This window comes from Scatophagus argus, chromosome 3 (assembly GCF_020382885.2).
Source record: "Scatophagus argus isolate fScaArg1 chromosome 3, fScaArg1.pri, whole genome shotgun sequence".
Lineage (NCBI taxonomy): Eukaryota > Metazoa > Chordata > Actinopteri > Scatophagidae > Scatophagus > Scatophagus argus.
In genome coordinates this window covers 10,618,715-10,645,540 of record NC_058495.1, presented here as the reverse complement: position 1 = coordinate 10,645,540, position 26,826 = coordinate 10,618,715, and the positions used below count along the sequence as shown (strand labels likewise).

General features: G+C 39.7%; 3 protein-coding genes and 1 long non-coding RNA gene across 11 annotated transcripts; 2 read left to right on the top strand and 2 right to left on the bottom strand.

Annotated features, from left to right (window-relative positions):
* Window positions 1-62: 62 nt before the first annotated feature.
* LOC124056196 (epithelial membrane protein 3-like) lies at window positions 63-4,780 on the bottom strand. 5 transcript variants are annotated; one of them, XM_046383380.1, is made up of 6 exons: window positions 4,128-4,780; window positions 3,834-3,908; window positions 2,452-2,628; window positions 2,186-2,288; window positions 1,874-2,014; window positions 63-668 (listed from the first exon to the last, which is right to left on the bottom strand). In XM_046383380.1, exons 3-6 carry the CDS (start codon window positions 2,527-2,529, stop codon window positions 493-495), a joined length of 498 nt encoding a protein of 165 aa, XP_046239336.1. In that variant the 5' UTR covers window positions 2,530-2,628; window positions 3,834-3,908; window positions 4,128-4,780; the 3' UTR covers window positions 63-492. The 5 variants fall into 5 exon arrangements, with proteins under 5 accessions (XP_046239336.1, XP_046239335.1, XP_046239334.1 ...); XM_046383379.1 differs by having other exon boundaries at window positions 3,848-3,908; XM_046383378.1 differs by lacking the exon at window positions 3,834-3,908 and having other exon boundaries at window positions 4,128-4,779.
* An 810-nt stretch (window positions 4,781-5,590) lies between these two features.
* Window positions 5,591-17,622, top strand: si:dkey-264d12.5 (coiled-coil domain-containing protein 30). Of its 2 annotated transcripts, XM_046383369.1 has the most exons (18): window positions 5,591-6,022; window positions 7,074-7,250; window positions 7,363-7,483; window positions 7,743-7,954; window positions 9,154-9,249; window positions 9,712-9,877; window positions 11,362-11,433; window positions 12,030-12,145; window positions 13,789-13,878; window positions 14,021-14,113; window positions 14,255-14,343; window positions 14,440-14,563; window positions 14,758-14,870; window positions 15,109-15,250; window positions 15,955-16,091; window positions 16,208-16,337; window positions 16,839-16,897; window positions 16,992-17,622. In XM_046383369.1, the coding sequence occupies exons 1-18, from the start codon at window positions 6,008-6,010 to the stop codon at window positions 17,203-17,205; spliced, it is 2,166 nt and encodes a 721-aa protein (XP_046239325.1). In that variant the 5' UTR covers window positions 5,591-6,007; the 3' UTR covers window positions 17,206-17,622. The 2 variants fall into 2 exon arrangements, with proteins under 2 accessions (XP_046239325.1, XP_046239326.1); XM_046383370.1 differs by lacking the exon at window positions 14,021-14,113 and having other exon boundaries at window positions 5,592-6,022.
* Window positions 15,073-24,401, bottom strand: LOC124056193 (N-acetyllactosaminide alpha-1,3-galactosyltransferase-like). 3 transcript variants are annotated; one of them, XM_046383371.1, is made up of 6 exons: window positions 24,249-24,401; window positions 21,944-21,989; window positions 21,761-21,850; window positions 20,390-20,485; window positions 19,802-19,939; window positions 15,073-19,644 (listed from the first exon to the last, which is right to left on the bottom strand). In XM_046383371.1, the coding sequence occupies exons 2-6, from the start codon at window positions 21,946-21,948 to the stop codon at window positions 18,960-18,962; spliced, it is 1,014 nt and encodes a 337-aa protein (XP_046239327.1). In that variant the 5' UTR covers window positions 21,949-21,989; window positions 24,249-24,401; the 3' UTR covers window positions 15,073-18,959. The 3 variants fall into 3 exon arrangements, with proteins under 3 accessions (XP_046239327.1, XP_046239328.1, XP_046239329.1); XM_046383372.1 differs by having other exon boundaries at window positions 21,944-22,039; window positions 24,249-24,309; XM_046383373.1 differs by lacking the exons at window positions 21,761-21,850; window positions 21,944-21,989; window positions 24,249-24,401 and adding an exon at window positions 21,434-21,726.
* On the top strand, window positions 24,336-25,593 carry LOC124056194. Its single transcript, XR_006842960.1, has 3 exons — window positions 24,336-24,453; window positions 25,048-25,110; window positions 25,211-25,593. It is a non-coding gene; the product is annotated as an uncharacterized LOC124056194 (long non-coding RNA).
* Window positions 25,594-26,826: the final 1,233 nt, after the last annotated feature.

Here is a 26,826-nt window from a genome sequence, read left to right as displayed (position 1 = left end):
ACAGATTTAGCCCTGTAGATACAGGGATGTGTACATCACTTACAACATGACAACTATCAGTGTATTGGTTTTTAGTTATTTATTAGTTATTTTTAGAGTAAACACAAATATATACAAAATACAAAAGAAGTCATTTGAGCCCCCTATTGTCCTACTATCATCACAATCACAGATTAAGTACAACAAATCACAGACTCCTTCATGTGACACACACATGAGTTTTGTATCTTAAAGCAGCGACTTTTATCTTTCTTGATTTGGTCTTGAGTAACAACAACAGAGCTGCCACCGCGATGACGTAATGTCCAGCAGACAATGTAGCTTGGGTGGAGTCAGAAACAAAACAGAATTGTATAATTTCAAGAGATATTTCATTCTCTGGCCTTTTATTTGCTCGTGTGTGCTTACTGTTAACTGGAAATGATGAATGAATAGCATCACACTCTTAGTAAGAGTTTATTTTTACCCGTTTTTTTGGGGGGTTTTTTCTGCTCACTGCTTCTTGCGCAAGTGGACATAGAGGACACTGCTGATCAGGAGGAGAGGCACACACAACCACGCCAGGATGAAACAGTAGCCAAAGTGTCCCCTGTTCAGGTCTCTGGAGTCATTTAGGATTTCCTTTCTGTGGAAGGTGAAGATGAGGCAAGCAGCAAAGTCTGTGAAACCTGCAAGAGTAACACATTAAAACAGTTTTCATTCAAACTCTCAGTCTGTCTCATCTCAGTCTTCCCTTTTCATTTGACAACACATTAGAGGTAAATGAAACTTTATCCCTAAGTATTTCATTAAATCTGTTCTGAAGGAACAGAAAGATCGGAAGAATCTGCAGGATAAGATGGCATTGCTTAATATTTTTCTTATTGTCAGCAAATGCCACAAAAAGACCAAAACCGACAGTGCGTCAGTCCTCCCTTAATTTCTCTGACTTCCTTAAACTGTCTCTGTCACTCAGTCTCAATGCCACATGATCCTACTGGAGATGTAAATCTTTAAAAGTGAGCCACCAGTATGTAGTAAAAAGTGCATTTGTTGGGGACTATTTTCAGCTGTGGATTAATACACACAGTATCCATGTTCATTGTAAATGGGGGACATGTCAACCAGTGCAGCACAGTGTCTCGCTAGTGTGTTTTTCATCATTTTTGAATGACAATAGATCCATCCATCCATCCATTTTCTATACCGCTTATCCGTCAGGGTCGCGGGGGGGCTGGAGCCTATCCCAGCTGACTACGGGCGAGAGGCGTGGTACACCCTGGACTGGTCGCCAGTCAATCGCAGGGCCAACACACAAAGACAGACAACCACACACTCTCACACTCACACCTAGGGGCAATTTAGAGTAGCCAATTAACCTAATGTGCATGTTTTTGGTATTGTGGGAGGAAGCCGGAGAACCCGGAGAAAACCCACGCAGGCACAGGGAGAACATGCAAACTCCACATAGAAGGGCCCAGACCGGGATTCGAACCTGGAACCCTCTTGCTATGAGGCGACAGTGCTAACCACAGCACCACCGTGCCGCTGACAATAGATCCTTTTTACTTTAATAAATTCATTGGTTTTGGTCTTTTCATAAGATTTGTTGACAAACAAAAAGCAAAGCAGAATGTAGCAAAGCTTATCCTTTAAACAAATGTGGGTTACTTTCTCCCTTTATAAAACATGAGTAAAATAAATGAGCCCAATTCATTAAGAGCAGAAAGCAAAGTGATATAAACCAAAAGAATAAGCTACATTTCAAAGAAATCTTAAGTACAGTTAAGTTTAGGTCCTAAATAATTAATAGTTTCTTGACAAAGTGAAGACATAAACTGCTGTCAGGTTTCACTGTCATCTTATGTGGCTTATGGAGTATGTCTTCAAACACCTGCAAAGGCCTGACAGAGGCCCGTGAAGTAGAAGAGTCCTCCCTTGGACAAGGTGAGCAGCTGACCCAGAAAAACCAAGAAGGAAATGGAGGAGAAGACCACAGAGAGGATCATGAGGGCCTGGACAGACTGCAGCCAGTCTGGGAGGGGAGGTTAGAGAATGACGAGTGATGTAAGACACTGGCTCACAAGCAAAACAATTATATATATATATAATGTTCAGGCATTATGCAGAAATACAAAATATGACCAGGAAATAAACAAAGCAATTTTCATTTGTACGCAGGCAAGTGCGCAGACAAATAACTTACCGTTTTCATTGGTTGTGGCACACAGCCAGGTCTTTGTGGCATTATCATGGAAACAGTTATACCAGAGGTCTGTGATTTCTGAATCAGTCCATACCCACCAGGACTGGGGAAAGAAAGAAAGTAAGAAAGAAAGAAAGAAAGAAAGAAAGGAAGGAAGAAAGAAAAGGGCACAGGGCACAAAACCACAGTTAGTGTGTTCATCTCTCCATTGTAAAAGGAGAAACAACAAAAGCTAAGGTATGACATCAGATGACAGTGTGTCTCACCTTCTCGAGGGTGGCGATGAAGAGCATGGCCAAGGTAACCAGATGCAGAATTGTCAGGGATATGAGTAGGAAGACCATGGCTGCTTGGTGTTGAGGGAGGAGTCAGGTAGCCTACCTACAAACAACCCTGTGAAGTCAATACGACTATACGATGATGTCCTCACAAGAGAAGTGAACCTGTGAAATCAATTTGTGTCAGGACTGGTGGTTCCACATGGAACCAAACAGATCTGCAGTCAAAGGAACAACATCAGCCACTGCTAAGATCAAGGTCAAGAGGTTTTTTCCTTGTCATTTTAGTTGTTTACAGTAACAGTGAAACGAGACAGCGTTCCTCCAAGGACACTAGAACACTAGAATTTAAATACGCCTATAATAACTGTAAGCTCCATCGCCTTCCTGCATGTCATTTAAAACGAACAGCAGATTTCAGGAAGCAGTGGCCTGAAACAGTGGGCCCTCTGTCTGCTTCTCGAGGAAACTCTGAACACTTTCTTCATACATCTCAACATCTGCACTGACAATCTCTGCCCATTTATCAAACCACAAGCATGCCAGACAGAAGTGATTTCCCTCTGTCTTCAGAGACCGTCCAGTCTCTGAGGAGTTTCCCAGAGGATCAACACCCTCTAAGGGTTGTAAACATCCTTGTAGTCTGAAAATTTTGACCAATAGCGTGGTGTGCTGTTACTTTTAATGCATGGATACAAACTTTAAGGATAACAACTGTCATAACATTTGAGGTTCAGTGAGTAAAAACCTACAAACGTATTCCTTTTTCTTAATCTTTCCACCATAGGAAGCTCTTGTGAAATGGTGACTAAATTAAATGGCAAAAAATTATGATTGACTCATTGATTTTATTTAAATCAGTTTGCGAAGAAACCAGCAAAAAAGGGAAGTCACACTGTTAAGCAAGTCTTATTCCTTTTGGGTTTTAGTTCCACCCAGATGTAGCTGCAAAGATAATTAAATACAGAATTTGCAGGGTGCTTGATGCAGCCTGCTGCTCCTGTGTGTGTTTCACTGTATGTAATTTGCTGGGTGTTGCACGTGTGTTCAACTAAGGATGGGTTAAATGCAGAAGACAAATTCAGTGCGTGTATGTAAAAATATATATGCTGCCAATAAAGCCATTCTTCTTCTTCTTCAGAATTTTGTAATGTGGCCTTCTTCCAGGGGCTAGAAGCTAAATAAGGAATTCATACATAAATATGCTGTTTACTGCATTACAGATTGCTAAATTAGAAAGGGCTTACTGTACAAATTAAATATATTCACATTTTTCTAAAATATTGAAATTGTGCATTTGGTACACATGTTTTTGTGTAACCAGAAAGTGTGACGGCTGACTCATTCAAATGCAAGCTGTAAATGTTTACTTTTTCTAAATTACCAGCCTTCAACTGTGCAGTCCACTTAGTCTTTTAGGAGCAGTCAGTAACAGTGTGAAGTACCTGGCACAGACAGAAGGAAAATAATGACGACAGAAAATGCAGGGGAATCACGGCGGAAGAACAGAAATGTATAATTTTGTTATTATTTGATCACATTTGGATGAAACAAGCAATAGTTAGATCATGCTCAACTGCATATGTCAGAAAGTAACAAAAACTGCAGGCATGACATTTCTCTTTAATCCAACACAATCAAGACGTTTTCTAAGAAGTGCTTACCCGTCAGCTTCAGTGCCTTGGAGTCTGTGCCCTTCAATGATCGTCTTTGAGGTTTCTTTTTATCCCAGTTGCAGCTTTCCTGCCTCCGCGCTAGTTCTGTCCTCGTTGACGTTTCAGCTCCAAAACTTGGAGAGAAGGGTACCAAAGAGGAATGTGCGGAGAGATATAGGAGGAGTTCTTAACAACCATTTCCTCTAAAACCTTCCCTGCCCTCCCCCCTCAAATGTGCAGTCTGGACCAACTCAGCACCAAAAATAACATTCCTCTGGACTGACATAAACACAGAACATTTTCTCAAACGTTGTACTGCAGATATTCAATCTGCATTAAAACTTGGAACAAAACATGACAAGGTAGTATGAGTCCATTATTCAGACTCTTAAGGATGGAGAGAGTCATGCAGTTGGAACATATTTGCCATAACTAGCAGTGCTCTGTGGCTGTGTTGTATTGTTAAAGCCACACTTTTGTGCTAGTGGTGCACACACAGTAATGCTGTTCATCCAAATACAAAGCTCGGCATGAAGACCACCACAGTATCTGATTAAAAGGCAGGAAATAGGGGCTGGTTACTGACCACTTTTCATTGTAAATGTGCAGGAAGTGTCAGACCACCCACAATGCAACACACAATGTTTAATCCCAAATTTAAACCTCAGAAAGAATATCGATGTTCATAAAACTATAAAGTATATTTTAATGTTTGTTCATTATACTGAGAGTTAGTTAAGTTTAGTTTAGTTTAGTTTAGTTAAGTTTTAGTTTTAGTTTAGTTATTGATTTGAAGTTTATTTTTACCCCATAACAACTTGGCATTTGTATAGCGAACAAATTCTATCAGCAAATTGCCAGTAATGGCAGCAACAATGGATGCCTATACAAAATCTGAGTAATGCTTCATAAATTAACCAATAATTGTTTGGTGGAGGAATTAGTCAGATCCTTCACTTAAAAAAAGTATCACTGCCACCTTGTAATACTGCTTCACAAGAAAAGGGCAGCATTAAAAGTGCCAGGCAAATCATTTAACATAAGTATTATCCGTAAAATGTTCCTGAAATATCAACATTAAAAGTTCTCAGTGCAGAAAAAAAAAATACCACTATGTCATCGATTATTGTAGTATTTTACTCCAGGCCTAATAGCCAGTTGGAGCTAATATCAACTCTTTTATATAGTCCTATGTTGGGTAATTTAAACCATGACAACAATTAATCATATGTAATAAGACCATCATACATTTTGCATCTCAATCTCTAACCTTGTTACTATAACTAATAATCCGTTCCAATAACAAAACAGTAATAGATCTACTCTCTAGACCGTCTCTAATCTTGAATCTGAAATCGATTCTTACACAAGGTTTGGCTTTTACTTTTATTGAGTTGAAACTGTTCACGCCGACACGCTGTTGATAGGCTACATCCCTTCCCCAGCCAAGACCCCTTCAATGACCCGCGGACATCCCACTATCACAATCACAGTGCGCAAGAAGCGTGAGACTTTACAGCAAGAAACAGAACCTCGAACCACAACTAATTTCAGCCACAGACAATGCATTCCTTCAGCCTCAGCCCACAGTGCGTTTTAACCCTCTGTCGCCGGTCGCTTTGACGAGAGAGTTTCGAGTATCTGCCGGTTAAATCCAGACGTCGAGTGCGTATCTGTTACCGTTAGAGCTGTGAAGCAACGGAAAATAACAACGGGCGACTCGCGCGTTTACGTCGCGGTGTTCTGGTCTATGGCTCTATGGCTCTGTCCCAGTGTCCGTGAGAGCTCATTTTGGGAGTCGATGTCGAACCATTCCGGAAAACAACAACAATTAAAGCCAAAATGTGTTTGTAAACCACGCTGGAAAGTTGTTTCACAGCGCAGGACCAATGGATCACCCAGAGGTACCGAACACATTCTACTTTTTGTTCGCATGGTTTACTTAACAGCTAGCTAACAAGTAAACTTTAGTACCGTTAAAACCTGGGTCTACAAAGTCACATGCGTCAAAAGTGACATTTAATGGACTTCTAGTTTTTGTCCCCCCCTTAAGTAACTTAATTTTTGTCCACACTGTGTCACACCAGCAGTCATCAACTTGCTCCATCTCATCAATCAATGATGTTCACACTTCTTAATCCTCTTGCTCGCTGTTTTTTTTAATGGCTGTACCATTCAGCCAATGATAATTTAAAGTTCACTCAGAATGAAAATTCAGTCGTTATCTGCTCACCCTCATACCCATTTAGAGTCAAGTTTCACAGAAAAACATTTTTGCAGGATCTTTTCTAAACAACCGAAGCAGACAGGATTTATATGCTACAGTGACAATGTGCTTTAAAAAGAGAGCAAATAACATCTTTTCAAATCGGTTTGTGATGAGACTTGGAACATGTATTCCTTTAACACACTTTTTCTTAATCTTAATCACATTCTGACATAGTTTCTGTTCTTTGAAGCTTCGCTAGAATTTCAAAAAAAAAGTTTTACGGATTTAAGAAAGTGTGGCTGTGATTATAATGACTGAGGGGTGAGTGATTAATGCTAACAAGCTAGACAAAGAGTGAAAACAGCAGCTCAGCACTGTTGTTTTGGCAGTGCCAGCTGTCACTGCTAAGGGAAACAGCTGGTCTCCAAGATGTGCAAACAGTTCAGCCACGGCCAAGAGACGTGTCAGTTATCTCACTGTGGTTCGGAGCTGGGGAGCCTTCACTGATAAAAAATATATATATATATATATATTCTAACAAGCACCAGTTTCTCTTATTATAAAATAACTTATTTCCAGGCTTGATTTAAAAGTGCATGTTTCAATAATGACATCCTATCCATGCAAGTAAAAATACATAATGTTCACCTTAGAGACTGATTGGAGAGATGTAACATGCAGGATGCCTTTCGATGAGATAAGAAGTAAGCGGCCACATGTCAACATGTCATTCATCCCATCTGTAGGAAGAGCTGGAGCAGATGGCCACATGGTTTAGGGCAGAGGGACTTGCTCCTGACTGTCCTAAGGAGGCTCAGCTGCATTTGCTGTGGCGTGCCCTCCGGTGCACCAGAAGCCGTCTTAGCAGTGTGACATGGGACCTGGACACCCAGCGCTCACAACACCTAGCAGAGATGGCAGAGGCAAGTTATCAGCTACCAAACTAAAATCGACATCACAAGAAGAGCAAGAATAAGCGAAGGCCTGCATCCAGTAGAGAGTTAGACATTGGTTTTCTGTCTGTTTGTCTGTAAGGTACGCAAGTCCTTGGAGCAGATCCGAATCTTTACGGAGCACAAAGACATTTTGGCTGAAGAGATACAAGATGAAAATAATCAACTCAAGGACCAGTTGCGACGCCTAATAACCCTTCAAGGTTGGACATTTTTATTTTCTACATCACCTTTATATATTATAATAATAATGCAACAGCTAAAGCAGCAGTGATAAAATTCAAACTTCTGGATCTTTATCTGAGAGAGTCTTTTAATCTTTTAAATTGCTGCATGGTATTTTCCATTCAATTGGTAGTACAGGGACTCCAGACACCCTTAGGCCAAAGATTCCAGATTTGAATGTGTCATAAATCATCATCATAATAATAAATACCTTTTCACCATTCTCTGTTGTGACAGATTCCCAGATAAGTGAGGTGGCTAAAATGCTGTACCAGCAGGGTCTCACAGAGTTGATCCACAGCAGCCCCAGTGAGCAGGTTGCCTATCTGCTGGTGGAGAGAGAATCCTTACTTGAGACGAGTGAGGTTCCCGACAAGCTAACGGATGATGGGAACACAGCTAGTCCGCTGGGGACAGAAGCCCAAGCTCTGAATGCCAATGCACACCAGGTTAGAGGAAGAACACCCTAGACTGAGATCCTTAGGCCTGTATGAAGAAGCGAGTTTGACATGCCAAGGATATCTTGTCCAAGTTATCCGGCTTTATTAAGCCTAACAACTGCAGACTTGCTAAGCAATCACACTGTATTAGTTAGCAACTTGATAAGTCAGCCCAGGATTTTACAATCTAGCTATGAGCACTTTAACATAAACATGGCGGTGCTTGTAGCACAGGACCGATTACAAACACAGACAAGTCTACTGGCTGCAGGGCTGAATATTTTACAAACGACGAGCAAACTAATAATGATGTCTAACAACATTAGACAAATATACAGAACAGCTACTCTAGCTCAGTGGTGCAGTGGTTAGCACTGTCGCCTCATGACAAGAGGGTTCCAGGTTAGATACTAGGTGTGAGTGTGTGTGGTTGTCTGTCTTTGTGTGTCGGCCCTGCGATTGACTGATGACCAGTCCAGGGTGTACCCCGCCTTTCGCCCTTTAGTCAGCTGTGATAGGTTCAAGGCCCCCCGCGACCCTGACGGATAAGCAGTGTAGAAAATGAATAAATGAATGATATGTTCTACTTTGTATATTTTGTAGCTGTATTACTACATACTTGAACTGCCAAATTAAAGTTAATTTGTCATTGTTGTTTTTGACCAGATCCAAACTGTGTTTTATAGGGGTGCTAAAATTGCATGTAAAGTAAAAAGAAATTACAATATTTTACAATGTTATTTAAAGCAAGTTACTGGCTGTGTTGCATTACTTTTACACATTTTATTTTATTTACATATAAAATGTATATACACAGGCAACTCTGTGGGGTGGTAGTTCGCCTCATAGCGGGAGGGTTTCAGGTTCAAATCCAGGTCTGGGCCCTTCTGTGTCAAGTTTGCATGTTCTGCATGTTTGCATGTTCTGCATGTTTGCATGTTCTACATGTTTGCATGTGCATGGGGGTTTTCCTGGTACTCCGTCCTGTTTCCTCCCACAATACTAAAACATGAACATTAATTGACTACTCTGCATTGCCCCTGTTCATCTGCCTTTGTGTGTCAGCCCTGTGATTGACTGGCGACCAGTCCAGGGTGTACCTGCCTCTAGAGCAGTAAAGGTAAATTACTGTGAAAGTAATGCAACTAGTAGCCATTAGTTTGCTGTGAATTTACAGTCAAAAATTTTACAGTGATGTTATCCCACAGTGTTTCCACAAGAGGCCGCCACGACATTGCCAGAGCCCCTGGAAGAGACTCTTTGGACTTCACAAAGCTTCACAGAGCAAAGCAACTTTTATTCCTGTATGTCATTTTATCTACAGTAATGGTACTTCATCCAATACTAACAAACACTAAAAACTGTACTGAGGTCAATTTGAAAATGAGAGACATTCAGCCATGCTGGCTCTAGTCTGTCTACTCAAGGTGCAAGTTCAAATGTGAGGATTTTTTTGCATGGTTTCGGTTCAATATTCCAATTCAGGAGCATCCACTTTAAGTACAACCTCTTGTGTTTGTTTCAGTGTTATTACGCTCTGTTACCAGCACCAGCTAGGAAACTTTGCATGGCAGAAGAAATTCAAGATGCTGCATCACTGATGCATTTTGGTCCAGTGCACTTCTCAAGGTCTCTTATCTTTTCCTGCATGCATTTATTAACATTCATGTTCACCTTCACTAGTTCTCTGTGTAGTGTTTGGAGTGCAGTGATCACTTCAAAGTTGGTCATTTGATCAGTTTTGATCAGTTGCTCTTTCTGATTAGGATGAGGCCAGGCATTTGGCTGGCCAAGCAAGCAGTATGGAGAGGGAATGTTCTCGTCTGGAGCGGGACCTGGAGGAGGGCTCCCGCCGGCTGGCCATGGCCCACAATGAGATCCGTCGCTTGACTGATGAGCTGGAGTCTGCTCATATGACCCAAAGAGCTTATGGTGAGAGATCCATCCATTTTCCATACCGCTTATCCGTCAGGGTCGCGGGGGAGCTGGAGCCTATCCCAGCTGACTACGGGCGAGAGGCGGGGTACACCCTGGACTGGTCGCCAGTCAATCGCAGGGCCAACACACAAAGACAAACAACCACACACTCTCACACTCACACCTAGGGGCAATTTAGAGTAGCCAATTAACCTAATGTGCATGTTTTTGGTATTGTGGGAGGAAGCCGGAGTACCCGGAGAAAACCCACGCAGGCACAGGGAGAACAGGCAAACTCCACATAGGAAGGGCCCAGACCGGGATTCGAACCTGGGACCCTCTTGCTATGAGGCGACAGTGCTAACCACTGCACCACCGTGCCGCCCATGGTGAGAGATATTATGTAGAAATTTACAGGCAGACCATGTTCTTCTCGAACAGATTGCTCATGGTGATAACGCAGCAGCCTGCTCTTGATGTGGTGCATTAGAGCCGTGGCTCCAGGCCACGTAGATTAGAGTAGAGCTGAGTTCAATTGTTCTAGAAAATCTTCTTCTTGCGATCCAGTAGAATCATCAACAGGAAACAGAGGGCAAAGTCTTCAATGTCGACAATAAAGGAGAACAGTTCAATATGCATGCTAAGTACACATGAAGAGCTCTGGCTCGAATGGCTGGAGGCTTTTCCTTTTGTACCTTGGACCTGCCTATTGTCTATCCCTCTAACATCTCTGTTCTTTTACCATTAAATCATCTTCTGTCCTGAGTTTGCTGGGGACTTTCCACATGCCTCATTTTGCTTTCTGTTTCACCTGCTTCTTTTATTTTAGTTATTGCTAGAACAAGACACCATTATTTCTAGGCCTCTTCATATAACATTTTTTTAAAAATAATTGTTTTATGCAGGGTTACAATGAGATGTTCTTTTCAGGCTTGCACAGGTTATAATGAGGTTACATAGACAGTGTTTTACTATCATAGACTGTGTTTCACTACCATGAACAGAGTTCACAGACTACACAGTTATACCTTCCAGAGTTTACAGGCCTTTTTACAGTTGTACCTTTTTAATACAGCTGTACCTTCTTAATTGCTTTTTCTCAAATCATAATCAGAACACAGCAAGACTATTTCATGTTGTCATAAGGCATTGCATACTACAACTACAACTTTACAACTTTCATCACGACTTACTTAGAAATTATGCCACACTCTCACCACCATCTTGTTTCTTTCTCTATTCTCATATTTCATTAAGTCAAGGTGGCCACCAAAAAGAAAATATCACAAATGTTCAGCAAAATCCATTACAAATATTGCATATACTGGTGTTCAGAAGTTATTTTACCATCATAAGATATCCAAACAGGCTCCAAACTAAAACTAAACTTTCCACCAACTTCCACTGTTCTACTTTGAAGAAGGTACTTTTTCCAGCAAGTTTGTGAAGAGTATTGTGAAAACATGGACCTTCTATGTTTTGTTTTTTTTTTTTTCCAGAGCCTGAACTGCAGGCTGCACAGCAGGAAGTGGAACAACTCAGACATGAAGTAGAAAAACTGAAGAAGTGTGGTGAGAATTATTCTTTCATGTGTGTTCTTGAAGGTTTTTGTGTTTTCAAACAGTACTTTATGTAGTTGAATATATATTGAGTATAAGAGGGAGAAACAGTCTGTGTCACAGTCAGCTCAGATTTAAGTGTTTTGTGTACTTCTTTATGCTGTTCAAACACTGTGGACTACTGCACACATGAACACTATTCATACTGGAAGATAACATAAACTTTTAGGCTTCAGGCTGTAAACACACCCACACAAATGCGGTGAAGGTTCTTACAGATATGCCCTCGTTGATGCATGAGGTTCACATGAAAAGCAAAAGAGATGCTACAATGTCAACCACAGCCTTTCCACTGCCTTGGTGTTGGTGTTTTGTTAAACTGCTCAAAACTGAACCCTAAAAGTCTCTAAAATGAAAAAAAATCCCCAACCTTCTCTTCTGTGTCTGAATACTCACAATCGATCAATATTTCACAGAGAAGAATGGATAATAACAGTGAAATCCTCTTCATGTCAGAGGAGGAGATGCTCCCTCATGCTAATCATGTGTTATTTATATATTCATATATTATTTATTGATGAGTGCGTCATCTGACTTTACTTGAACAGAAATTGTAGAACTGCGAAGGGCCAAAGAGCTGAACGACCGCCTGGACCTTGAGATCAGGGCCTTGAGGAACAGGGTCCGCTTCCTGGATGCTGAGAAGAGCTCTCTGGAGCAGATGGTAAGACATCTGCTAGTAACTTCAGGTATTTTATTAGTGACAACTTTGGTGAGATGACATCCAAGATTCATTCAAGAATTTTTATTTTCCACATTGTTTGCAAAAATTGTTGAGTTTCAATAACAGAATAAACCTTCAAATTTATAGTGCAATAAAGTGGGCACTAGGAGTTGATAAGCCATGTGTTGACAGAGGACAGAGGCAGGTATTTCAGTCTTATTTCGGGCTGCGGGCCCACTTTTACAAGTAGAGTTAAATCTTTTTTTATTTGTTTCATAAACAGTTTTTGCAATAGAGTGTTTATGAGCATAAATCTAGGATTGGTGGTGTTCGTGGTTGTGTACATTTGTTCTGCTTTGCTTGATAACAGTTTTAACCATTTGAAACTGCTGTTGACCACATGGCTTTCCTGTTTACTCAGCTTGTGGGTGAGAACACTCACCGTGTGCAGTGTAGTTAATCACACTGCAACAAGGTACTGTTTCTTAGCAGCTCCTCATTGTGCAGGTTCATGCCAGCTGAGCTAATGAGTTTGCTCAAGTAAGCCCCACTACGCAGATCCCTGATCCCTGTCACACCTAACATTAAAACAGTCTGCCAAAACAGTCTGCCACAGTCTCTTAACATGAAGTAACACAGCATCAAACAGCTACGCATCTTTGTCTTTATCGCCATTGCCTGCATATTTGGGGACAGTAGATGTGTGTGATGTGTGAAAGACAACACCTTACTACCACATTGCTAGTAGAAACTTCTCTTTCTCATTGTCCCTGAAAATGACACTCAGTAGCAGATAACAGAGCTGGCACAGAGCACAACTATGCACAGGATGACCTCACTGCCCAGATAAAATGCATTCTGGAATAGGAGGAAACTGTTGGGACATGAAAATATTAACAGATAACTAGTGCAGGTCGTCATGGATAGTTTGACTGTCAACACTGCTTGACTGACTGCTTCATTTCAGAGGGCTGTGCTAACCTGACTAGTGACTGAGGTTTTGTGACTGTTTTTGAAATGTAAAATGTTTTGCTGTTCTACACTTCAGTGGGTGGTACTTACTGGCATCTAGAAGTAAAGTTGCAGATTGCCCTGAAGTGCACACCCTCTATCTCACCCTCCCCTACTGGCTTCTAAAAATGTGATGGGCCCTCTCTAGAGCCAGTGTTCGGTTTGTCTTCTGTGAGCTACTGTAGAAACATGTGGTGCAACATAATGGTCTTTGTAGAAGAGGCTACCTCATTAGATCAAACGGGCTCATTCTAAGGTAACAAACAAACAATAACCCTTGGCTTCAGGTGGTTTATATAGGCATCGAAACATAAATATAAATAGTGTATTAAATTTATTCCCCTAAATCCCCTTAAATCCTTCACATTGGACCTTTAAATGATTCAGAAGTATTTGTTCTCTGCAAAGTATTAAAATATGTGTAAAGATCTTGAGGGCACACTGAGTTCTTAGAGTCTGAGTGCACTCAAGATTAAAGATTGTTGCAAGTTATAAATAATCACCTGTTAGATGCCTGTATTGCTATTCAGTGTGAAATCTCCCACCAGTCAAGCGTCTATAGTGCTCTGTGAATGTGATGCCTGTGCTGAGATAGACATTTGTTTGATTAAGTTTTGCTTAATGTTTCTCAGGTTGTATCTCTGCAGGGGGAGGTGGAGCAGCTGGAGCAGCAGCTCCTGACCTTGCAGGCTCAGGCCAGCCAAGCTAGTCTGTCAACTAAAGTAAGCCTGACTGTACAAATTATTGAAAACTACATGAAACAGTTGCATCTGTTTCAGATTAAACAGCAAAGGTTTTTGTAAAATCTTCATGTGCATGGATCACTCTACAAAGAAAACACAGTGCCGATGTTTTCTTTCCCAGCCCACTGAATTGATTCAGATCGACGAGATCTGCAGAGATTTACAGAATAAACTCAGTCCTCAATCAAGATGCCTTTTGGAGAAGGAGTCAGAAGTGAGTGATTCAGTATATTAAAAGATTTCTAACATTGTTCTCATAATTACATCAAAGACAAATTCATTAATACACTTTATGTTAAAGAGATATAAACTATAATGGCCTCTCTTTCCTATACAAATTTTCTTATCATTTCAGATACAACAAGAGTCGGTTAATTCTCAGAAAGATCTGGATAACCTCTTAGCTGCTATATGCACCAAAGAAAACAGTCTTCAGGATAAAACGTAGGCTACACCATCCAGCAATATGCATGCCAGCTCTCAGTATTACGGTAATACGGGGGTAAGTGAAGGTTTCTGTGTGTGTGTGTGTGTTTGAAGGCTGTGGAAGCAGAAAGAGGCAGATTCACGGCATTGTCAGCTGAAATGCTCCTTTGCAGCAGAGGATAAAGGGATACAGACAGAACTACAGCTGCTGCAGAATGAAGAAAACCCACTGCATATGGTTATTTTTGTTATATATTTGAATATACTGGAAATTTAATAATTTTCCATATTATAATGTCCATCTGTTGTCAAACATTGGACCACTGCTGAATGGTATAAACTGTTTCCAGACATGGGTTCAGCTCAGGGAAAACAAATCAGAGTTTAATAATGTAATTTAAGAATAATTCCTGTTACTGCTTTGGACTGCAGGAGTCTCCTGATTGTCAAGAACCACTGAAAAGTCTGTTGGCCACTCAAGACAAGTGCGAAACACTCAAGAAGGAGATCTGTGAAACCCTTAAATGTCTCGATAAAGAGCGAAGGTAATTCAGCAGAAAAACTCTTTGTATAAAAACTTTGTATAACATGTAGCTATTTTGCCACAGCTAAATTTCATTTAATGTGGAAAAATTGTCTTTTAGTTAGCATTCTGCACATGACTGAATTAAATATATTACAATGCGTATATATGTATGTAGCGTATGTATGTAACAACCTATGCTGCATAAGACAGAAACACAGAAATAAGGCTACCGTAATTCTATTTTTATTTTATTACAGTAAATACCATGAGATGAAGGAAAAGCACAAGGCAAAACTGTGTCGGGTCAAACAGAAATTTGATGATGAAACTGCATGGCGTGATGAGAAGATCAAAAATCTAGAGCGAGAACTGTCCTTATGCGCCCATTCATTATCAAAGGTAAAACCACAGTTTCTCTTACTCTACACAGAAGCAAAACAAGGAGGTGTATCTTGGTCATTTCATTTTTTCATTTTTTGTATTCATGTGATGTACTCCCAAATGTGTTTTGAGGAGTAAATGGTAAATGGACTGCCTTTAATACTTAAGTCTAACTGACAACTCAAATCACTTTACAACATGAAGCAGCCCCCCCCCCTTAATTCATACTGATACATACTGGTGACACAGGCTACCATGCAGGGTGCCACCTGCTCATCAGGAGCTATTCACACTCACACTAATCAAAGAGACATCGGCATAAATTTGGGGTTCAGTATCTTGCCCAAGGACACGTCTCTATGTAGACAGCAGCAGCCAGGGATCAAACCACTGACCTTCTGATTAGTGGACCTCCTGAGCTGCAGCTTCTCCAAAGTAGAAGTGCACTCGTTCAGTCACTTTCTGTAGCTATAGATAGTTCATACACTCACTCACATATATATATAACTAACTAAGCTACCAGGCCATCATGGACTTTGTTAAACTGTGGCAATGATGAAGGTCCACAGCATCTATAAGAAAGACACTGATTCATAAACTAGTTATAATTTCTGTGTGGACCAAGTGCCACTCTGTAGAGTCTATAATATAGACTGTTTTCAAATAAATTAGACTATATAAAAGTGGATAATGAATGAAGAAATTCAAATTGTCTCTCCCAGGAAAAAGAGCTTATCATAAGTATAACTGTGGAAAATGACAAACTACTCGTTGAGAGGAGAAGGCTACTACAACAGCTAAATGAGGAGGAGCACAACAAGAAAGACAGTAGTCTGACAGCTTCTTTGTCCAAATGCAGGTACCGAACTCACACAGTCAACACTTAACTGCACACTGACCAAAAACCATTCACTTTACTGCTCATTTCAATAGTCTTTCCACTGACAAAGGAGAGATGTTTCTTTTGATCTCAAGGGTGGATTTTCTGGAGATGGAAAACAAGAAACTAAGAAACAAATTACTCCACATGTCCAGTCAGCTAGCTGTCCTGGAACGCAGCTTGCAAAACAGGAAATCACTGCACTTTGCCACCGTACCGGGCACAGTTAAGTTTACCTCATCTTTATATACAGGCTACATGCTAGCATACACCAGAAAACCAAATTGTTGGATGCATTAACAAGAGTGTACAGTATAGACTGTATAACTGAAGTGGTTGTAGCCACTGTGACATTATCCACTTCTTTGTATGCCAAATGATGGTGCTAGCTGAAAAGTTAGGTGATTACAATTCATCCTGAGGGGGACAAAGATATATCAAATTTCATGACAATCCATCCAAAAAATTTTGAGACATTTTACAAAAAAAACACACAGCTCTAACCCGCTGATGGCATTAGATAAAAAGTCAGGGGAGTCAGTAGCATTCACCCCCTGGGATTCATGGATGATCTGTACTATTAATTCCATCAATAAGTTGCCCTTAGACCAGTGTTTGACAAATACTGACAAACCCACATCACTGTTCTTAGAGCCAGAGAAAAACAAATTAGTTTTAAAATAATATAATATTGTGATAACAGAATTCTTTGTTTTGTTGCTCTAGGAACAAAAGAAAGTATCTAATTGTATGAAGGTTTTTACATCTCTCCCACCACCTTCAAGGTAGGTCTCATCCTGGTCAAGAACTTAAGTAGAATCTGTTTGCTTGCTAAATAAAACATCATCAAATGTCTGTGAACTTTGATTGCATCCCCAGTGTGATGACACCTGAGCCATCAGAAATTGAGGATGTACTGAACAATACTCAGAGCAAGCAGACAGAAGTGACTTCTTCCCCTCACTGCTTCGTATCTCGACACATGTCTCGTTCAGCAGAGATGGGCTACCTGAATCTGACCTCCTCTCAGAGCCACTCAGACCCCTCGGCTCCCCCAGCCGCCATCAGCAGCACAGAAAGTATGTCTTGTTGAGATTTTCAGCCAACCTTTAACATGAATATGATGTACAGAGGTGATTTTATTTGTAAGTAAATTAAATTAACAAACAAAATAACAGAAAAATTGCCCTTTCTTTCTCCATCTCTTTTTATGTATCCCTTTTCAGTTTCACAACAAAATACTGATGTTCCTTTATCCTCACGACTTAACTTCCTCATGTAAAACATCCAGTATATTTCTGTTGAACATAAACCGATAGAAATCTGTTTAATATTTCATACTTGAAAACAAATAAATCTACAGTACTATGTAAAGGTCTTAGGCCACCAATAGATTTGTTATTTTAGCAGTGCTATAATGACCATATATAACTATTTCTCACTTCTGTATTAGAATACAGCCAGAAAATACAGGAAATGTGTATGTAAAATTAAACTGAAAAAAAAGTGTCAAGTATTTAGTGAGACCTTCCCTTACACTCAAGCAACAACAGGAACATGGCTCTCTTAAACCTAAAAGAAATGAAACCCTAATGAAGGTCTATTGTCCAAGACATCGTTGTATGAGTTTAACTCATTGGAAGCTTGCTAATATGTATAAGACCAACTTTCAATCATATCATTCTATTCAAAATGCCAAAGATCACACTATTTGACAGACATAAAATCATAATTTTTGCATCAGCAAGGCCACTTTCAAAGTGAAATCAGCAACAAACTGGATCCTCAAGATGTGGTATTCAATCTGTTCTAAAGAAATTTGAAGAATCGGGAGAGGTCAAGGACAAAAAAAAGACTGGAAGGCCAAGAAAACATTGAATAGCTGATGTGAAGTTTCTCCGAGTTTCTTCAGAAGAAGTTCAACAAGGACCCGGCTCAGCATCTGGAAGCCAAGTTAACCCTTCTACAGTTACATTACAATTAATTTCAAGCTCTCCTGAGTCAAACTTACAGTTACATGTGATATTTGTAACATGTCATGAGTAAAAAAATACGTAAAGACACAAAAATGACAAAACCAGTTAATAAACATCATTTTCAACATGTGTGTGTTGAAAAAGTGAAAACTGGAATTACATGCTGCTCTGCAGTCAGGATAGAGTCTTAAGTGCAAAATGCAAAGCAAACTTTGACATTGATCAACTTCAAAGGATTCGTTACAGTTTCAGTTACTTCAAATCATTGCCTTTCACCAAGCTTTACAACATTCAAAATAAAAGATTGTGGCAAATAAACTGGGTCAACAGGCAACCTCAGCTCCCCGGTCTCAATACACAAACAAATGGTTTCTCATATGAGGTCAATGCGTCACCTCTCTAAGGAAAAAAAGTCTGCGATGCCTTGACTGCAGTTTTGAGATATAAGATCGAAGTTGTTTACATTTGTTGTTGTTTAAATTGCAAATTCAGAGATGGCAGCTGGTCTGTCAGCTCACTCTGCCTGCTTTACACAGAAAATAAACAGGATCTATCAACGGCTTGAGTGTGCTGGCACCATTAGATATGTTTAGTTATCAAAATATTTTGTTTCAACACACCATTGAAAGGCAAAGGCACCATTTGCACATATTTACCAAATCTTAGAAAACAAAATTATCTAAAAACAATCAGTGAAAGATGTCGTCACTCCATTAGGAAAATCCACACTTGCAGATATGCAAATAAAAACATCCTGAGAGAACGAGAAGAAGAAGAAGCCGTAGAGCATGAGAACCTGAGAGTGTTATGTTTGTCAGAAAGGTTACATGGCTTCAATTAAACATAGCAGGTGATCTTGTTCCAAAATACTCTAAACCGTGCGGAGCGTATCGTAATGTTTTGGTGCCCACAGTAGCCGGGCAACTCGTATGTCACTCCTGTAGCCGATACTGGTGTCCCAGCAGTACTCCGGAGAGAGCACCCTACTTGGTTTATGAAGCCACAAATACTTGTTGAGATGACTCTCATCGTGCCACAGAGCCTCCACATTATTCTCTTTATCCTCCATGATGCTCTGGTAGCAAGCCTCAGTCAGTGCTTTTACACTCTTCCATGAACCTCCAAAGACAGCAGCATGATAGTAAAAATCCCCTCTTTCCATGTATGCTTTGGACTTTGGGTTGTGGTCATAAGTATACAAGCACTTAGGAAGGTGGTAGTAGTAGGCGTGGAGCAGAGCCACAGAATCTCCCAGAGCCTCCGAGCCAAACCTCCCAGTAAACACCTGATCCACATCGAAACAGAAGACATGCGTGCAGTGGTGACGAATGTCCGATTCAATGACCTCTGATATCGTCTTCATGCGCATCATGGAAACATCCTGCCACCTGGAGTGCCTCTCTACTTTGAAAACCTTTAAGCTTCGCCGAGGAGCAAGCTTGATGTGCGGCATCTTCTCTGGCATGTCAGTAAATACGTAATATGTGACAGGCAAACCCAACATGAAGTGTTTCTCTGAAGAGTTCAGGAAGGTCATGAGGTAAGCATCCAGGTACCTTTGGTGGAAGCAGAGATAAGAACAATGTCATGCTTTATTTTTATGTCTTAATAGTCACCACATGTATGTGCACATCCACACGCCAACTGCTGTTGACACATCAATGTGCTCAGGTGTTCATTCAAAGGAGTTAAAATATTAATGTGAAAACAAACCTGCCCACAGCAAACACTGTTAGAGCCACAGAGGATCCTTCTCTCTTGTGCATCTGGTCGTACAGATCAGGGTCAAACATCCCTTCCCAGATAATGGGAGTTTTCCAAGAAGTGCATGTTTGTACATCACGTCTAGACCTAAAATAAGAAACAGATTGTCTAAATATGAAACATACCTATCAAGTTCATCAACTGACTTACAAGAATTATGTACTGGATGTGCTATCTTTGAGGACTCATTTTTCTGAACTGAATCAGCTTTATTCAGAAATCTTCTTTACCAACATGCAGCCCAACACAATAGTTAAGGTTCTATGCAAAATGCACTAATGCAAAAAAAACATTTAATATCCATCTCAATATCAACACTGACAATATTATGATTGTCTTTTATTTTCTTAAACATAGAAGTGTCCGAATGCAGATAATTGCATTCTTTTTAAATTTTGTCATATGTTACATTTTGGACAGCTTGACAAAACAAATTCTGAATTCTGAATGATGTGGTCACTGAATGCATTTTGTGTCAAAACATCTTTTGATCTTCTGATTATTTGCTACAGGTTCTTTAGGTCTTAATGGTCTTACCCAAGATCAAGGCTGGCATCCACACTGTTGTCCAGAGACAACATTTTTGCACTTTCCAAAGAGCATTTGTCCATAGGTATGAGACCTATTAACAGTCTGACATCAAAAAACATGCCATAGTTATTTAAAAGTTAGAACCAGATAATAACAACACATGTTTAATATTTGTAAAGTAATGAAAAAAGTGGTAATGAAACTAGCCTCAGCTGCAAGTTTATTAGGTGCACCGAACTAAAGTCATGCAGTCTAATGCAACAGTCTTGCAATAAATCCTGTCTTCAGGAAGGCTTAAAGTTTTATTGAGACTGTTATGAGGCCTATTACCTTCATTAAAAATTGGGCTAACCAAATAATAGGAAACAGCTGTCGGTGTAAAGCAATACAATGAGCATTATAACTAGACGTGCACAGATTGCAGTTTTCTCGACCAATTCTGACTTCCTATTCTTTTGGAAGTGTGACGTGCCGATACCGATTTTTGCCATTTCAAATTTTCTTTGTAAGAACTATAATTGACAGCATATAGTATAAACGAAAACCAGCGTTTAGTCGATGTAAAACTTTACCTTCATAATAAACGAAATTATTAAGCTTTAGTAATTAAAGCAACCGGAAAGAGATACAAATAACAAGTAACTAAAGTGAACAAAGGCAGGTGCAACAGATTCTTATAGCAAATGTCAGTAATTTACGTTATTTTACCGGTGCTAAGATAATTCATCAGATTTCTGAAGCCTCTAATGTAAACTATAGACAACATCACAGAACAGACATCATCCAGAGTCATGAATTCCGTAATTTTCCCGTAATTGCTGCGGTCTTTTCACTGCTCATACACAGGAAAGATGGGAAAGGCTGCCGGCTTGTGTGCGGCACTGAGCTCTGGTGGCTACATTCAGCTTTAGCCGCTTTGCTTTGGTAGCTGTTAGCAGGTTTTCCTTTGCTACCTTCTTCAGACTGGCTGGTTGGTGGTGTTTTAAGTGTCAGATTAGGTCTGTTGTTCTGAACGTTTTCATAGTCCCGCATGGTTTACTCTGGCCTTACATTACAAATTTCGGGCTTTCTGTCTTCCTCGTTCGTGGTGAAGAACTTGTTAGCGTGCGGGTGTAATATTATTGCCTGCGCCGCTGTGCGTATGACGTATGACCATGCGTAAAAAGGAATCGGAGATACGGAAGACCGAGTGGGCAATCCGGGCCGAACGCGCTAAAAGAAAACAGCCGATTCCAGTCCCTGGCTTGTAGATCGGTGCATCCCTAATTATAACCTTCATTCATTATTTTTTTTTTAGCAATAGTACAGTAATAAACAGACCACTGAGTGCATGCGGTATCTTTCAATTTTTAAATACAGACTTGTTTTGGTACTCACTGCAAAGATGGAGTTGTTAAGTAGAAAAGACAGAGCCCAATGGGAAAGCAAAGCACACATTTCAATGCACTCTTGGTCTTCTGTGCGTATCTGCCAAAATGAGGCAAAACCCGATTAAAATGTAAACAAAAATAGCATAATAGTGTTGAAATAAAAAATCATTTTTAAAAAGGTCTAAGATACCCCATTGTTGAAAAAGGTCGTGCCCAAGTTCAGTAGAACAGGAACTCTGCAAAGACATTCAGAGAAGCTGTGGGTTCATGGAAAAAAAATGCAATTCTGAGGAAAAAATAAGGCGTTATTATGTTTTTTCAAAACTGATTCTGCGGGCAGGTTGTTCAGCTAGGATGGACTATCATTTGACATTTTAGATACTGACATATGATAGCTGAGTTTTGGCATGAATTCAAAAGTGACACTTTTTCATTGCCTTAAACATCTCTACATAAGACTTAAAAGTTTAACAATAAAAGACAAACTTCTTCATAGTTAAAAGCTTTGTCTAAACAGAATACACCACTGCTCGTATGCAAATTACAGCATTTTACACTTACTCTGCCTCAGATTTCAATCCATTACATAGGATGTTTATGGGATGTTTAACATTGAGTTAAAGTGTATTTATTAGAGTGTTTAACATTGTTTATGCTCACCATTGAAATTTTAATCACAGTTCTATTTTAAAAACATAGAAAATAAGTTAGAACTGCATTTATCCTGAGAAATATAGCTGTTTAGCAATTGTACAATGTAGGATATAGTGTAAAAAATATATATGTATATATTTACTGTACTTCTGTAATATCAGTAAAGACTCATTTCAGTAATTAGCCTGTTAAGCTAACTGGCAGGCCTAGCTAGCTTTCCCTGTATTAAGCTAGTTTGTAATAATTGATTAATTAATTGATTAATGCCTGTCTAGACCGTATGATGCACAGGCATCAACAGTATTAAATGTTTTTTTTTTAAAGTAGTGAATAAATTTGCATTCTGCAGCACTGATTCATGGTAACAAGTCAGCATTAAATTTTTACATTATTAAAGAGGAAACATAGGTGGACTGTCAGTATTATAACATGGTAATTACCAATTTCAATTCCAACAATTTTATGACTTTGAAGGTATTATGCTGACAGCAGTCTATAATGCTGTCAAAACATTAACCTTTATTACCAGGAATATTTTCAGGTCATTATTACATTAACATTAGGTCTATATTAATATTACATATCTATTTCTTTAATTGTATTGCAATGTTATTGTTTGTTCTGTTATCTTTTGTTTCATATAATGTTAGGCTATTACCTGATTATTACTTTTGTAATGACATGGTATTACCTAATGATTACCGCTTTATTAGCAAAGTACAAATGTTATTGCTGAGCTGTAATTTAAAGTTAGGAGCTACCTATATTTGTTTTAATAGGATGACCCCTTAAGAAAAGACCCTAAAAAATATATTGTATCTTGCAAGACAATTTATATCAGCAAGAGCAAGGTGCAGCTTTGGGAGCCTGTTATTCTCTGAGCCTTGCCAATCCATTTATGGGCCTCTGGGAGGAACTTGTATTGTTCCCACAACCAGTTTAAAGTTAAGCTGAAGTTTTGTCATCAATACGCAGATGACTTTGTATTAATTTTGAACAGGAACTGCTGTCATCCTACGAACAGATAGATTCATTTTTAAACCTCACCATAAGAAAACACAATGAGGGACATTTCCACACTTTTGTATTATGGAAGCAATGTGACAAATGATTTTGAATCTTTGACATTTTAAAAGAAATTCTCATGGGAATCACTGTAATGTCTTCACAGGATCTGTGATCATGTGTCAAATTTGGAAGCTAAGGTAAAATCATATAATAACATTTGTTAGATATTGAGAAGACAGGATCTCAGCAGAAAAACAGCTTCTGTTGGGGTACAGCAAAACCATTTGGACAAACTACACACAAAACTAGTAACCTATACTATTAGAACCAGCAGTAACAGTAATGGACATTGGTTAAGTTTGGATATGACTGTTACTATTACATTTACCAAATATGATTTCAGACAACGGTGCGTGCTTGCCTGCAGCAGCATAGCAATTTGCTGATAATGATATTGATGTTGATAATTTGAAAGGCTTATCAATGCTTAAGGGAGGACAATTGAGCATGAAAGTGAATATTGGGGCGAGATATACTGTAATTACTGCCTTGGCATATCGGGTGGCCTACTTGAAAATTAAGATTTACATACATCCGGAAGTAGCCTATTAAGACTACTATTATTTAAGAGTCAGATGAAAACCTCCATTCGTTCATCTATTAAAAAACAAACACACTCATACACACACATGAGAAAAATACTAAAGTAGAGTAAGCGACTGCACAAACCTTCAGAGCCCCTCACTCTGTTTATCCAAACAAATATTCCACTCAACAAATTGTACACAGCCTATAAGTTCAAACTGACAACGTTAAGGCTATTGATCGCCTACCTGTGAGTCGCTGTCACCTGTACGCACTCATAACCCGTCCGAAATATTTGCACGCGAATAACTTAACCCGAATTTGGTGTTGGACTCACACAGACAGCGCGTCGGTGTGACATGCTGTTGAGCAGCAAACTTTCTGTGACGCTCCGGTTAAACTGGGAGTGGCTCCCTCAAAAGAACAAGGAGGAAAATCAGCCTCGGCTGACAGGTAAGGCGGGCGCTGTTTCGTCTGTATGCCTCAACCCTGTGTGGCAAACCCACCTGCATAAGCCTACAGATATTCTGCAACCTGTGCACAAACAAGACTGGCTGCTCCACCACTTTCAGGAGTCACATTTAGGCCTACTATACCCTACCTGCTGCTAATTAATAGTAGGCGCCCGCAGTCGATCTAGGGGCTATCAAATTTCTGTTTATATTTCCACAGTGGAAATTTAACTTGACAGATAAGCAAGTGTGTCCTTGCCTGAAAAGTCAACAAATCAAAGTGAGTGGCGCAAAGGGAAAACAAAATCAAATGATTATACGCCTATCCTGCTGCGGATCAAAGACAAATATACTACAGTACATCTGGGTACAAAATTCTTAAAACTATTTGCGTGGTCTGTCATATTCGCACGTAACAGAAAATGCATGCTAATTATTTCCCTTCGCTCTCATAACGCTCCATCATTAGGAAACAGCCCGGGCCAGATGTTCAAACCCCCGGTTATATCCATGTCAACACTCATGTAATCCGTTGACTTCTTGCTCCACCAAACAGCCAAAACAAATAAATGACGGCTGTGCTTATTTGTAATAGATTGTATCTCCACTGACCCACATGGAGCTTCAATGCAGGAGTGAGCAGCGTGCATGTATCAGCGTAAGTACGGAAAATGTTCTCACTTTGTCTTAAATTTGTCAATTGCGCAACTTTGGATTGTGTTAAAAGTTGTGGTTTTTGGCTCTCTATGTCTCTCTAGTCTGTAGATAGGAGTCTCTCAGTCTGTCAGGATGACAGTCAAGCTATCAGAGTGTACAAGGTCTGATTGGCCGACGGGACTTCTGACCTGTTCCAACATGCCACTTCAAGACCCAGACATCTCAAGAGTTTGCTAAAACCTGAGTGGATATTGCCACACAGTTCCAGTGAATGACTCACAGTGGTAGAAAGTATAATCATGATTACTTATGAGATGTTTGTCACCTACTTTACTTGAGTATTATTACTGTATTTACATATTAATTGTAAATACAAGTGACTTTTATGATTAAATATTTTCCTTAAAACCTGTTAAACAAGTATGTAAATGTAAAAGGACCCCATAGCAAGTGAAAGCCTCAGGTGACAATATAGAAGAGTTCTCAGCAGAACAAATAGAAGTTTTCATTATGCAGCTGGCAGGAACAGGAATTGAACATATTATATTAGATTGTATCAACAATGTGACACACAAAGACAGACAAGCACACGCACTCTCACACCTATAGGCACAATGTAGAGTAGCCAATTAACCTAATGTGCATGTTTTTGGGATTGTGGGAGGAAGCCGGAGTACCCGGAGAAAACCCACGCAGGCACAGGGAGAACATGCAAACTCCACACAGAAGGGCCCAGACTGGGTTTCAAACCCTCTTCCTGTGAGGCAACAGTGCAGTGGTTAGCGGTACAATGATTGCGCTGATTCACACATGTTTTTTTTCATCAAATGGCAACTAATGGAAATGGCTCTCTGAAAGGAAGAGGGAAAAATACATAGAAATACGCAATGAAAAGAAAACGCCACACAACATGCATTGTGAAATCATCAGCAGGGTTGCTCAGAACTGACACGGTTACGCTTTTTCAACTCGTGCTGTCTTACTCATATTTTCAGTTAGAAAATCCTCCAGCTTACACAACATTTTGGACTTTTTCCACTTTGATTTAAATCCAATCTATTGATTAATGCTTTCAGTTGGAACCTCCATTCAAACTTTAAAGTGTTCCACATTGTTCATACATTATAAGTTTTGTTGCTCAATCCATTCTCATTCCTTTTTTTAAATATATTAATTAGAAGATGACAGTCAGAGACAGCACTGTGCAGCTCCTTCAGTGGCAGGCTGCTCTAACCCAGGTGTGTGAAGCAGCGTTACTACAGGAGCTTCCTTCCTGCTGCAGTGAGATGCCATCCACTCCACCACAAACTGAACTTGAATAACCCACTGTTAATGTAATGAAATGTTTCAGAATTCTTATCATTGTATTAATAGAGCTTTACTGAAGTTCGTTGTATTTCATTAGACATTTTTATTTCAAAATGCCTTTTGAATAATGCAGCTTTGAAGTTCCACGCATTATAGGCTACAGTCTGTGAAAGCTGTTATAGCTTGTGTGCAAAAGGCAAAGTTTCACAGTTTCTTATTTCCAGCCTGTCATCAGGGCACTTCTCCTTTTTATACTGTAATATGGTTTGTCTCACATGTGGTCTGAATTTTGGTTTATTTCTCTTCGTCTTAACTGACATTTAACCACTTTGCTCGTGATCGATGCTAACTGAAACTGGAACCCTTGTTTCAGTGGTTGACAATGGGATGGGAAACAATAGTCAAGCCC

Excerpts from the sequence above, each read along its gene's own strand:
- si:dkey-264d12.5 (XM_046383369.1), top strand. Across the intron at positions 7,251-7,362 it reads ACCTAGCAGAGATGGCAGAG|GTACGCAAGTCCTTGGAGCA; the intron begins GCAAGTTATCAG and ends TTTGTCTGTAAG. Across the intron at positions 14,344-14,439 it reads AACAGTCTTCAGGATAAAAC|GCTGTGGAAGCAGAAAGAGG; the intron begins GTAGGCTACACC and ends GTGTGTTTGAAG.
- LOC124056193 (XM_046383371.1), bottom strand. Across the intron at positions 20,486-21,760 it reads TTAACAACTCCATCTTTGCA|ACTGTTAATAGGTCTCATAC; the intron begins GTGAGTACCAAA and ends TTTTGATGTCAG. Across the intron at positions 19,940-20,389 it reads GATGCCAGCCTTGATCTTGG|GTCTAGACGTGATGTACAAA; the intron begins GTAAGACCATTA and ends TTCTTATTTTAG.
- LOC124056196 (XM_046383380.1), bottom strand. The coding sequence starts at position 2,529 with ATGGTCTTCCTACTCATATCCCTGACAATTCTGCATCTGGTTACCTTG. Across the intron at positions 2,289-2,451 it reads TCATCGCCACCCTCGAGAAG|TCCTGGTGGGTATGGACTGA; the intron begins GTGAGACACACT and ends TTCTTTCCCCAG. Across the intron at positions 2,015-2,185 it reads TGCCACAACCAATGAAAACG|ACTGGCTGCAGTCTGTCCAG; the intron begins GTAAGTTATTTG and ends CTCCCCTCCCAG.